Below are 13,989 nucleotides of genomic sequence, written 5' to 3' on the forward strand. Positions count from 1 at the left end.
GATGAAAAAGATCTGTGGTTGCCTCATCCACATATCCCAAAGCCCTAGGGAAAACCATTAATCCATACAAACTTAAGGCAAAAACATCTACCGTCTTCATCTCATTAGGGTGTGTCAGGATAAAATCTTTCAAAGCAAACGGAAGGAAGTCCCACTTAATTATACAAAATGGTTTTGTTTTGTCCCATTTCCTGAGTTACACAATTTTGACCTAATGCACTTGCACTCACCCTTTTCTTTAATTCGGGCCGTGGCCTACTACTCGCTTATCCCCGTAATAATCATCAGTTTCTTCCAAAAGGTAGGGACACAAGCAGCTCGAGAATAGATCCTATCATTTTGAAACTTGGGACAACGAAGCAAGGCAGTGTACTCTTCCATAGTAGGTACCAAGTCTACTTCCCCAAAAGTAAAACAACTGTATGCCGGGTTCCAAAACTGAGCAAAGGCTCGGAATAAGTGCTCATCTACCTGAACATCGAGCAAGTGAGGTAAGTCTCTGTAATTATCGTAGAATAGCTGCCTGGCCTTTTTACCCCATTGATCCCAAATCTCCTTCAGCTCTTGGAGATTATTCTGCGTGACACTAATACGAGTGTAATCTGACAGCTCTGACACGTATCCCACAGCTATACTATCTCCCTTTTCTAGTTGAATTTGCTCAGACCATCTACGGACATTGGCGTTGCCTTCCACTCTATCAAGAAGTCCGTTCTCCATAATGAAACGTCCTAACTTAGAAACTGACTGTGAATCGATACCTTTCAAATGCAACATGACATGCACAAAAAGAAAATAGATAGTCAGTATCACATGATATCAATAAATTTCAACGATAATTCATAAGGGTAATATCTAAAGTTTAAACCTAACTAAGTTGGGCTCTTACAGTTTTTCGATATGAGGTTGGTTCTAAAGTTTGAGGTACCCGAACCAGCAGATTCCTTGATTCTCACCCATTATAGGCTCATCTGAATCGAGTTCGGTCCAGGGGAATATATTTCCCTATGGCTACACGAATATGAAAATCTCACGAAACCATAGGTACGGATGTATCCCGAAAGTGATCCACTATCCTACACAGAGGTGAAAACCTCACGAAGGCGTAGCTTCTCACTCCCACTTAAGGGTGTGACCACAACGGTCATGCAAATGTAATGCGTATCAGAATATATAACATATGCAATAATACAAACACATGTAATGTAAAAATGATTGAATTTTAAAATTTTTAATTTTCGACATTAAGATAAGAGATAATCAATTACACGGCTTGACTCTCTTATGGATTCCCTAGCGGAGTCGCCAAGCTGTCGAAACCATTTTTAAATCGTGTTTTAGGAAAATAGGAATCGACTTTAAAAACAAAAACAAGAGTCGCCACCAATCTTTTTAGGTGTGATTGGATCACCTTTAAAACATTTTGTTTTAAAATCATTAGTTTTGGTCTACGAAATTAGAAAATGGGTTCGGGAGTCGGTTACGTACGAGGAAGGGTTAACACCCTCGTAACGCCCAAAGATTGGTACCCTATTGATTATCAAGTGTCTTTAATATCAGAGATTCAAAAATTTTAAGATGCAATCCTTTTTACAATGTTTTTTAATTTTTTTTTTGAAAATTAGAGTTCACTTGTATCAACGTATTGATACTAAGTTAGCTTTTTAGAAATCCCTATCTCGAAACAACAAAACGCTATATCCAATAAGTTAGGACATATTACTTTGCAATCCCAAGACAGTTGCTCACATTTTGCAAATATTTAAGAACTAAGAAAGGTACTTGATTATTCGAACTTAACGAGAAAAGTTGCAACCCAATAAGTTAGGGCATTACTTTCTCGAAATTTCCGAACACCAAGCATTGCCTTTATGTTTTTTTTTTTAAAACTTTGGGGCCTTATTTTTAAAAAATGATGTGTTATGAATTGTATTATATTATAAATCATACATAATAACATATTATTGTAGTAGGTAAATAATACATGCATTTAAACAGAATAGTGACAATAATATAAAGATCGTGCATAGGATACATACATATAAAAATCATATGTTCATAGCAAATATTAACAATATGCATACAAAGATATATATATAACATGTATGAATAAACAAAACGTACAAACATACAAAGTAATAATTAAATAATGCATGATATACAAAAAGTAATAAAATAATGCATGACATACAAAAAGAGTACTACAATATTAATGTACATGTTCATGAAATGTAAGGTCAAATAATAAAGATAAGATAATATATAACACATGATATATGCAATATATATATATATATATATATATATATATATATATAAATGAAATGAGTTATTATTAACAAAGTGTAATTATAAAGACATAATATTTAATAATAATCTTAAAATAGTATTTGCTATACAATATATAAAACATAATAACAAAATATTTATAAAAGAATAATAAATATATTGAGTTTAAAATATATAAAAGTATGTAAAAGAATTTATAAAATAACACATAATCATGAAAATATCATTTTAAAATAATACATAATAAATAAATAACTAATAATTTAATATGTGTATAATATGAGCTAAAATATAATTTAATATACAAATTTTAAAATTTTAAATAATATAATGAATAATATAAATAATATAATAGATAATATATGTTATATATGCCACAAAAAAAAAGTAATATAGAATAAAAATACAACAAATGTCGTATAATAAAATATAATTTAAATATATATAGGAAATAAGAAATATAATTGATATAATATAAAATAACGAAAATATATATGTAAGAACAATGTATATAGATATATAATACAAGTAAGATATAATAATAATATAAAATAATAATGTAAAATAATAATAATTTGTGAACAATAAGATATAATAAATAATAATAATAATAATATATAGTAAAATAATTTTATGATGTACAATATAAAAATAAGGTAAAAAATATATATATATATATATATATATATATAGGGCTAAATTGAAAGTTCAGTAAAATTATGGGGCAAATTTAAAAGAAATAAAAATGGATTAAGGCCTTCATTAAAACGCGCACAAAACAAAAGGGACTCATTGGGAAATTTTCCCTATTTTCAAAACGACATCGTTTCCCTCAATGGGGTTTTAAAACACTGTGAGGGTTAAATTGAAACGAAATTGAAATAGTAGGGATAAATTATAAATAAATATTAATGAAATTATGAATAATAAAAAACAGGTGGACCAAATGAGCAATTAGCCCAATTCTTAAAAACACGCGGATCCTCCCCGGGTAATCGGGTCAACATGCGAATCCTGGGGCTTCAAAACGTCGTCGTTTTAAGCTTATCAGACTAAGCTAAAACGGTGTCGTTTTGTTAGGGCTATATAAGCCAAAACTAAAGCCTAAAAATCATTTGGAATATCGTTTTAAGAAAAAAAAAAACAAAGAATCCTCTGAAGAGGACTAGAGGCCGGTCATCGGGGCTCTGTGGAATCTCCGTCCATCAGTTCCCACGCGCCTACGTGCCACCACGCACGGTGGTCGGAGGGTTAAAAACTCTCCCCTCTTCAAGCGTAATACAGGTAACTTTCTTTCCTTTTAAAACCTCAACAATTTCTGCTTAAAACAATTTATATATGCATGCTAAAATAAGAACAAGGTACAAGATTAAATCACCTCTTAGAAACTGTTTGTATTTCTCTGAATCGAATATCTGTAAGTATATTTTTATTCTGTAAAAAAAAATCAGTCCCTCTACACTGTTTGATTTCGGGCTTTTATAGCCACTACTGTTATTACATAAACTGGGAAAGAAATTTTCTTTCCATTTCTTGTCTGCGGTATCCACCATATCTTTGATTGTGATCTGCTGAAATCTTTTTATTTTAGTTTCCTTTTTTGTTTTTCGTATCTGCTGTGTTTCTTTCCTTTCTTTGCAAGTGCTCGAGAAAAATCCGGTAATGGAAGGGTCGCTGGCGTTGATGGAGGCCTGAAGTCTGGCGGTGGTGTCGGTGAAGCACTGATTGGTAGCTGAGGAGTCGTCCAGGCTGTGCTGAGAAGGCTCATTGATGGCCTCGATTTTGGGGAATTCAACAGACACTTCCCAAGGCTTCCAGAAGCTGCTGCGGCGCTGTAGTCCTCAGGAAACCCTAGGGTTTCCTGTTTCCTTAAAGTTACTTGGGCTTTTGGGCCATTTCTGATTTGGGTTTGGTTTATTGGTATTCTGTTTAGGTTAAGGGTGTAAATGGGTCTACTGGGTAGTTTTAGGTCTGCTGGGTAGTAACCGGGTTAATGGGTCTGAAATATTTGATTTTGGGCCCACTGTTTGGGCTTTGTAACATGGACTTGGACTGTTAAATAAACAATTGTTTATTTATTTATTTAGTTTTCAGCCCGGTCAAATTTGGGCTCTTACACCAAGCCCCTTAATCAGATTAATGGAAGCACACACGCATTCATCTCTGGCAGAAAAGGTTTCTGCCACAAGCTTTAAGTCGACAACATGTTGCAAAACTCTTAGCCATGAATACAATATTTTAATACATTTGGTACATTTTCTAATAAAATTACAATAATATAAGATTTTAGATGGTATGTTACATTATTTTGTTTAGTTTATTTGGTAGGGTGGTAAAATTTAAATGTTCCATTGACGAAATATAAGATTATTAGAAATAAATTTTACTAAATTATTCTTAGTATAGCATTTGTTTTTTAACTAGTTTAATTCTTTTAATAGTTTTTAGTCTCATTTTTCAAAAATTATGATAAATTAATACAATTATTACTTTTGTTATAATTTATTTATTAATAAATATATGATGAAATAAATTTATAAATTATAGTTATAATAATTCATGAAAATGATTATCACAAGTATAATTATAACCATAACTAATATATAAATAAATAAATTAGTAAAGTAAATATAATAATTATAATTTTAAGAAAAATTGTTGCATACTCTTTTGCTTTTTAAGAAAAATTATTATTTAATTAGTTTTGAATTTTATTTGAGAAAAAAATTTAAATTAATTAAAATAATAGAAATGTTAAATTGATTTAAAATTTAAAATTATATATTTTATATTACGATGTTTCAAAATATAAATTTAGGTGATGGTTGAAATGATGAAAATATAAAGCATGTGATTTTATTTCGAAATGTATCCTTAAAGAACATATGTTTGATGTTGCCAAAACTTAAACTAATTTATGAAATGGAAATGGGATCGCACCAGGTGCTCCTAGCCCATAGGTAAACAAATCAATAAACTAGAAGTAATCAATTGATTAAAGGAGGTATTAATGATTTGGTTGGCGAGTCAAGAAATCCATGACTATCTTCTTCTTCCCCCACAACGAAACTAGGCAATGGAACTATTAATTTCAACACGGTCCCTTTGGGTTTCCAATTTGCAAGAGATTATTTGGGTGGATAAAAATTACTAGCAACATGTTTTAAAATTTTTTTTTTATTTTTTCCATGTGCGTGTGCCAATGTGTGTAATAGAAAACAGCTAAGTAATAGCTTTGAGACTAATAAGGCGTGTGCATGAGAATCTATATATAAATAAACCCAAAATTTTCATCCAATAAAAAGAAAAAGCCTCAACACTTGAAATTCTAAAAAGGAAAAGAAAATCTAGAACCCTACAAACCCACTCATAATACTATAAACTTCCAATAAAAAGTAACTGTGTCTTTCATTTAAAGTCTTCATCACTTGCTCCTCTATCTTGGTTTGTGTGTGTTTATATATATGGCTGACCCCAATAATCCTACCAACGTGCCTCAATTAAACCAGTCTTCCCCGCGACCCGTACCATTATCCTTAGACCAACATTCCCTCATCACAACAAATAGTCACACGTGCCAGAACCCATCTCCCAACGTGTCACGGATTACCTCCTCCTACTCCTCGGAAAGCCACTATGGCCTCAGCTTCCTCGCCCTCTGGGAAACACCCATTGTATCATGGAATCCGGCGCCGTAGCGGCAAATGGGTGTCTGAAATCCGTGAACCGCGCAAAACTACTCGCATATGGCTGGGTACATACCCAACGCCGGAAATGGCTGCTGCTGCCTATGATGTGGGTGCGCTAACCCTAAAAGGTGCGGAGGCTTTTGTTAACTTCCCTGCCTCTGTTGCTTCTTATCCGCTTCCTGCTTCTATATTATCGGCTGATATACGTAAAGCGGCTGCCGCTGCTGCTTTACTTAAAAAGGCGGAAAGTAAAGGTATTGAGATTGATCTAGGATCAGGTCATCCTCATCCTGCCAAAAAAGAAGAAATGACGTCGACAGAAGAATATATGGACAAGGATGTCTTTCTAAACCTTCCTAATTTGCTGGTGGACATGGCGGAGGGACTGCTGGTGTCGCCACTAAGATTAAGCTCGACGCCATCGGATGATTCGCCGGGGAATTCCGATGGAGAAAGCTTGTGGAGCTATTGAATGATTTCATTCATTTTTCTAATAATGCTGCTAGATCTTAGATATCCTGTTTTTGGTGTTTTCGGTTTCACACAAGGACATGAGTAGGACTTGACAGCATCTGATTCAGCTTTGAGCATAAATTTGTCGGTCTTTGAAAAAAGAAAAAAGATAATGTTAAACAGAAACAAATATGAAAGATGAATAAGGAAATTTTATGAGTATGACTGTTAGAATTAAGTGACCCAAATTCTTATTTAAATAAAATACGATGGAAAATAAAATAAAAGTAAAATCCATATAGAACTAGACTTCTTTTATTTTATTTTAGAATAAGGTTTTTAAACCTTATTAAACTCCATCTATTTTATATTGATTAGGATAAGGTGTTTCAATCCTACTAGAATATGGCTTTGCAAGCCTATAAATAGACATAGTCTATTCCTCTTGTATTTGAGTAAAAATTTTTCGACATAGTGAATTTTCTTCTCCTCTGCCTCGTGGTTTTTTCCGAAAGGGTTTCCGTAAAATTTATGTGTTCTTTATTTTTATTTATTTTATTCTATTTTATTTTTCACAAATTGGTATCGAGCTTAGGGTTATTCATCTCGATCACGGTAATGGCGTTTTGAAGTATGAAATTCATTGTTGGATCGTAACACAGATTTGCGTTGTGGCAAATTAAGATGCAAGCGCTTCTTGCAGATGGATCTAGAGGATGCCTGCTAGGATAGATAAGATGCCTTCGACATTAACGATGAAGAGAAGAAGCGTAAGGATCGAAGGCATTAACACAATTACATCTCGCATTTGTCCAACGAAATTTTGCGGGATGTGATGAAAGAGAAAACTATGCATTGCATTATGGAAGAGGCTAGAACAAATATGTATGTCGAAAACTCTAACAAGCAAGTTGCATATGAAGCGGCGTCTTTATGCTCATCGTTTGGAGGAAGGTGCGTCGTACCGAACACTTAACAAAGTGTTTAAAGAAATTCTCTCAAACTTGGAGGCCATGGAGGTTCAAGATGATAAGGAAGATCTAGGGTTGATTCTACTTTGTTCGTTGCCCCCGTCTTATTCAACCTTTAGAGACACGATTTTATATAGCCGCGAGTCTCTCACAGTTGATGAGGTTTATGATTCTTTAACCTCGTATGATAAGATGAAGCATCTTGTGGTTAAACCCAACTCTCAGGGAGAGGGTCTCATTGTTCGTGGGAGACAAGACCGGAATGTTGATGATGATCGTGGTAGAACACAGGAACGGAATCCTCGTGGTAAATCTAAGGGTAGATCGAAATCTTCAAGCAGAGGTAAAACTTGCAACTTCGCAAGAAGAAAGGGCACATTAAATCTGAGTGTTATAAGCTACAAAATAAGATTAAAAGGAGGTGCGAATCAAAAGGAAAACAAACGAAAATTCCGGTGAAGTCGATGTTGTAGAAGACTACGTGATGGTGAACTTCTAGTTGCTTCATCAATGATTCTAAAGTAAGCGAGGTGGATACTTGATTCAGTTGCACCTTCCACATGAGTCCCAATCGGGATTGGTTTACAACTTATGAAACGATGTCAAGGTGTTGTTTTGATGGGAAATAATGCTTCATGTAAAATCGCGGTGTTGGAACAATTAAAGTTAAGATGTTTGATGGAGTTGTCGAACACTTAGTGACGTGCGGCATGTTCCGAATTGAAAAGAAATTTAATTTCGTTGAGTACTCTTGATTCAAAAGTGCAGATACACAATGAAAGTGGGGTTTTAAAGATTTCAAAGGGTCCTTGTTGTGATGAAAGGGCAAAGAAAGATTGCCAAGTTATATGTTTTGAGGTTCTCTCATTCTTGGTGATGCAATTGTCGCTTCCTCTTCCTTGTCGATGATGATATTACTAAACTTTGGCATATGCGCCTAGGGCATATGAGTGAGAATGGCATGGCGAATTAAGCAAAGAGGACTTCTTAATGGGCAAGGAATTTGCAAACCGAATTTCGTGAGCACCGTGTTTTGGGAAGCAAAGAGAGTTCGATTCACTAGAGGAATCCATAACACGAAGGAAACGTTGGAGTATATCCATTACGATCGTGGGGCCGTCCGAGTGCCTTCGAGAGGTGGAGCTAATTATATGCTAACCTTTATTGATGATTTTTCCGAAAAAGTTTGGGCGTTCTTCACAAGCGAAAAGCGATGTGTTTTCCACATTTAAGTCTTGGAAAATTATGATTGAAAAACAGACGGAAAAGCAGATAAAATACCTCCGCATGCACAATGGCTTAGAGTTACATTCGATGAGTTTAATAGATTGTGCAAGTCGAAGGATCATGAGACACTTGACGATTCGTCATACTCCACAACAAAAACGGCGTTGCGAGCGAATGAACAGAACGATCATGGAGAAGGTTCGATGTATGTTGTCAAATGCCAACTTACAAGTCATTTTGGGCGAAGCGACCTCTCTTGCATGTTTTTGATCAACCGATCTCCATCCGTTGCCATTGAGAAAAAGACTCCACAAGAGGTATGGTCCGTAATCCCGCTAATTATTCGATTTAAAGATTTTTGGGTGTCCTGCGTATGCTCATGTTGATAATGGAAAATTGGAACCGAGATCCATTAAATCGTTTTCTTGGTTATAAAGTTGGTGTAAAAGGCTATAAGTTATGGTGTCTGAAAATAGAAAAGTTGTGATTAGCAGAGATGTTGTTTTTGATGAAGCTGCTATGCTACCTAACTTATCTCTTAAAGACTCTTCCAATAAAGAAAACCAAAAGCGGTGGAGCATCGATTAATACTAATCAACTCCTCAAGCCAAGACAAAATTGAGAATAGAGTTGCTTCTTCACCGCAATACTCTATCGCCAAAAACAGGACAAGAAGAGAAATTAAACCTCCAAAGAAGTATGCCGAGGTTGATCTAGTTGCTTATGCTTTAAATGTGGCTGAAGATATAGATGCGAATCAAGAGCCATTTAATTATTCGAGGCGATTAGTCGTGAAGACTCGAGAAAAGTGGATGTTTGCTATGCAAGAGGAGATGGAATCACTCCACAAAAAGAACATGGGATCTTGTAAAACTTCCTAAAGGTAAAAAGGCATTAGTTGTAAATGGGTGTTTAAAAGAAAGAAGGGACTCCGGAGTTGAAGAACCCGGATATAAAGCAAGGCTTGTTGCAAACGGTTACATCAAATTCCGAGTGGACTTCACAGATGTGTTCTCTCCGGTTGTTAAGCATAGTTCGATTCGAGCTTTGCTTGGTATTGTTGCCATGCATGATTTGGAGCTTGAGCGGTTAGATGTAAAAGCGCATTTTGCATGGAGAACTTGAGGAAGATATTTACATGCAACAACCAGAGGGTTTTATAGTCTCGAAAAAAAGGACTATGTTTGCTTGTTTGAAAAAGTCCCTTTACGGTTTGAAACAAATCACCAAGACAAGGGTACAAGAGGTTTGATTCCTTTATGACTTCTCATGATTTCAAAAGAAGTAGTTTTGACAGTTGTGTCTACTTTAAGAAAAATAGTGATGGTTCTTTTGTGTATCTACTTCTTTATGTTGATGACATGTTGATAGCAACAAAAGATAAAGAGAGATAAGAAAGGTTAAAGCCCAACTAAGTGAAGAATTTGAGATGAAAGATTTAGGACCAAGAAAGAAGATACTTGGTATGGAGATTCTCGAGATAGAAAAGCAAGTAAATTGTACCTAAGTCGGAAGGGTACATTGAGAAAGTTCTTTGCGTGTTCAATATGCAGAGTGCTAAGCTCGTTAGTACTCCTTTAGCGACCATTTCGGACTTTCATCGGCCTTATCTCCTCAATCGATAATGAGATTGAGTACATGTCACATGTTCCATACTCTAGTGCGAGGGATCTCTCATGTATGCTATGGTTTGTTCACGTCCGATTTATCATATGCGGTCGGTCAGCTTAGCGATACATGGCGAATCTCGTAAAGAACACTGGAAAGCGATTCGGTGGATTTTAAGATACTTACGAGGCACTACTAATGTTTGCTTACAGTTTGGAAGAACTAAAGATGGAGTTATAGGGTATGTTGATGCTGATTTTCTTTGGAGACCTTGATAGAAGAAGATCTCTCACGAGTTACGTCTTTACAATCGGAGGTTGTGCAATTAGTTGGAAAGCCACTTTGCAAACTACACCGCTTTGTCTACCAATCGGTTGAGTACATGGCGATTCTTGAGGCTTGTAAAGAAGCTATTTGGTTGAAGGACTATTTAGTGAACTCAATGAAGACCTTCAAATCAAGACAAGATTTTGTGACGATCAGTGCCATCTTTCTTACAAAAGATCAAATGTTTCATGAGAGAACAAAACACATTGATATTCGGTATCATTTTGTTCGTGATATTATTGCTCGTGGTGATATTGTTGTGAGCAAAATTAGCACTCATGAAAATCCTGCAGATATGATGACTAAGTCACTTCCTATAACCAAGTTTGAGCATTGCTTAGACTTGGTTGGTGTTCATTGTTGAAGTTAAACCCTTAAGGGTTTTTGGAAGAGGTGAAGAACTTGTTTATTGAAAGTTCGCGATGAAGAACTTGTTCATTGAGAATTTGTGTCAAGGTGGAGATTGTTAGAATTAAGTGACCCAAATTCTTATTTAAATAAAATACGATGGAAAATAAAATAAAAGTAAAATCCATATAGAACTAGACTTCTTTTATTTTATTTTAGAATAAGGTTTTAAACCTTATTAAACTCCATCTATTTTATATTGATTAGGATAAGGTGTTTCAATCCTACTAGAATATGGCTTTGCAAGCCTATAAATAGACATAGTCTATTCCTCTTGTATTTGAGTAAAAATTTTTCGACATAGTGAATTTTCTTCTCCTCTGCCCGTGGTTTTTTTCCCGAAAGGGTTTCCACGTAAAATTTATGTGTTCTTTATTTTTATTTATTTTATTCTATTTTATTTTTCACAATGACAGGTTGAGACATTTTGAACACGTAAAACTTGTGGGTTTAGGGTTCCCATCTTATGAGTGCTGTTTTGTGGTAATGCAGATAAATGATATACTTTCTTCTTTCTAGATTTTTCTCAGAGCTTCGTGTTAGTTCCTCTGCTTTTTTTATTATATTCTCTTTCCCGTTTCTTTTTCTAAATGGAAAAGATGAATTCCAAAGCAGAGAATGTGCATTAAATTTATATTTTAATAAAATAATGTCATTTATGATTTACAATTTAGCTTCATTTCTTAGAATAAGGGAAGAAAAAGAGATTTACTATTATCTATAACTACCTACAGGGAGAAATTATTTCATATACTTGGATATACTTGATTATACGCATGCACCTAGGTATAACCCAAGCTTCTATGCCAAAAATCCAACATTTGAAGCAAAGTCGAGAGCCAGGTAATGATGCATTTTTGGAATTGGAGAAATATTATGAGTCAAAGGGTAGGGGACCTATTATTATTATTGTATTGTGTTAAGTGTCAATCTCGCAAATGAAGGATGGAATTGGAGTAATCAGAATAGCACCTTAACCTCGGTTTCTGTTTGATTAAACAGATCCACTGTTAAATTGTCGGGGGCCCACATCAACCCTGTAGAGGTGTCTCATTTTGTTCTTCTTCATCGTATAAATTACAATTAGGACTCAACTGAGCACAGACAACGTAATTTGTCTCTTGCTCGACGTTTAATTATTCATTTTCTCCTTCAATTTCACCTCTTTTCCTAAATGATTTACATTTCTTTTTATTTCATACTTTTCATGGTTTTTCAATTCCATTAATTATATTATATATTTTTATGGGACACCATTATCATCTGGTCTTTCTTCACATCCAAAACCCATCAAGTTTCAATCTTTCACCATTTGAACAACTTACAAGTTACATTTGAAGAAGAATCCATAATTTTTCCACATACAGAACCTTTAACCCATCCATAACCTATCAAATTCTAATCTTTCACCATTACCCTTCAATCTTTGTTTATATAAGCAATGTCAGGGTAATTTATACTCTTAATGGATCACTTGAGTTTAAATATTAGAAATCACAATAGGAGACAATTTAAATTAAGTAAATTAATTTAATTATGTTAATATTAAACCATGATCACAAATCTATGAAAAATATAAAAATTCGTATCAAATAATCATGTTGCATGACACAAATCATTATTGTATAATGTGAAAAATAAAATAAAATAAAGAACACACAGATTTTTACGTGGTTCGGGAAAAAATCACGGGCAGAAGAGAAGAAATTCACTATGTCGAATTAGAATAATTACAAGAAGAATAAACTATATCTATTTATAGGCTTATAAAGCCATATTCTAGTAAAACTGAAACACCTTATTCTAATTAATATAAAATAGATAGAGTTTAATAAGGTTTAAAAAACCTTATTATAAAATAAAATAAAAGAAGTGTAGTTCTATATGAATTTTACTTTTATTTTATTTTACCACAGTATTTTATTTAAATAAGGATTCGGGTCATTTAATTCTAACAATCTCCATATTGACACAAATTCTCAATGAACAAGTTCTTCATCGCGAACTCTCAAAGAAACAAGTTCTCCACCTCTTCCATAAAACCCTTTAAGGGTTTACCTTCAACAATGGACACCAACCAAGTCTAAGCAATGCTCAAACTTAGTTATAGGAAGTGATTTAGTCATCATATCTGCAGGATTTTCATGAGTACTAATTTTGCTCACAATATCACCACGAGCAATAATATCACAAACAAAATGATACCGAACATCAATGTGTTTTGTTCTCTCATGAAACATTTGATTTTTTGTAAGGAAGATTGCACTGATCGTCAAAAATCTTGTCTCGATTTGAAGGTCTTCATTGAGTTCACTAAAGAGTCCCTTCAACCAGATAGCTTCTTTATAAGCCTTAGTAATTGCCATGTACTCAGCTTCAGTGGTAGATAAAGCGACTGTAGTTTGCAAAGTGGCTTTCCAACTGATTGCACAACTTTCGATTGTAAAAACATAACCTGTGAGAGATCTTTTTCTATCAAGGTCTCTAGCAAAATCAGCATCAACATACCCAATGACTCCATCTCTAGTTCTTCCAAACTGTAAGCAAACATCAGTAGTACTTCGTAAGTATCTTAAAATCCACTAAACTGCTTTCCAGTGTTCTTTACCGGGATTCTCCATGTATATGATAACTGCACTGACTGCATATGATAAATCTGGACGTGAACAAACCATAGCATACATGATAGATCCCACTGCACTAGAGTATGGAACATGTGACATGTACTCAATCTCATCATTTGATTATGGAGACAAAGCCGATGAAAGTCTAAAATGGGCTGTGTAATAGGCCCAATTCGCCCGGGCCCATACAAAACCAAAAACCAAAAAATAAAAACAAAAATAATAGACAGCCCAGAATAAGTCAATATCCATTTACAAGTTATTTAACCCAAAAAAATATATATATATATACAGTCCAACTCAGATACATTTTTAAAACCCATTTGCATAAATCCTAAACCCAAATAATTAATAACCCAAAGTCCCAGCCCATTCAATACATGACCCAAAAAC

At 34.2% G+C, this 13,989-nt stretch overlaps 1 protein-coding gene across 1 annotated transcript; it reads left to right on the forward strand.

Moving 5' to 3' along the window:
- Window positions 1-5,570: 5,570 nt before the first annotated feature.
- On the forward strand, window positions 5,571-6,724 carry LOC108469449 (ethylene-responsive transcription factor ERF026-like). Its single transcript, XM_017770330.2, has one exon. It carries the CDS (start codon window positions 5,926-5,928, stop codon window positions 6,448-6,450), a length of 525 nt encoding a protein of 174 aa, XP_017625819.1. The 5' UTR covers window positions 5,571-5,925; the 3' UTR covers window positions 6,451-6,724.
- The last annotated feature ends 7,265 nt before the right edge of the window (window positions 6,725-13,989 follow it).

Source organism: Gossypium arboreum, chromosome 8 (genome assembly GCF_025698485.1).
Source record: "Gossypium arboreum isolate Shixiya-1 chromosome 8, ASM2569848v2, whole genome shotgun sequence".
Lineage (NCBI taxonomy): Eukaryota > Viridiplantae > Streptophyta > Magnoliopsida > Malvales > Malvaceae > Gossypium > Gossypium arboreum.

Bases quoted from the DNA above. Each gene is read 5' to 3' on its own strand.
- LOC108469449 (XM_017770330.2), top strand. From the start codon at position 5,926: ATGGCCTCAGCTTCCTCGCCCTCTGGGAAACACCCATTGTATCATGGA.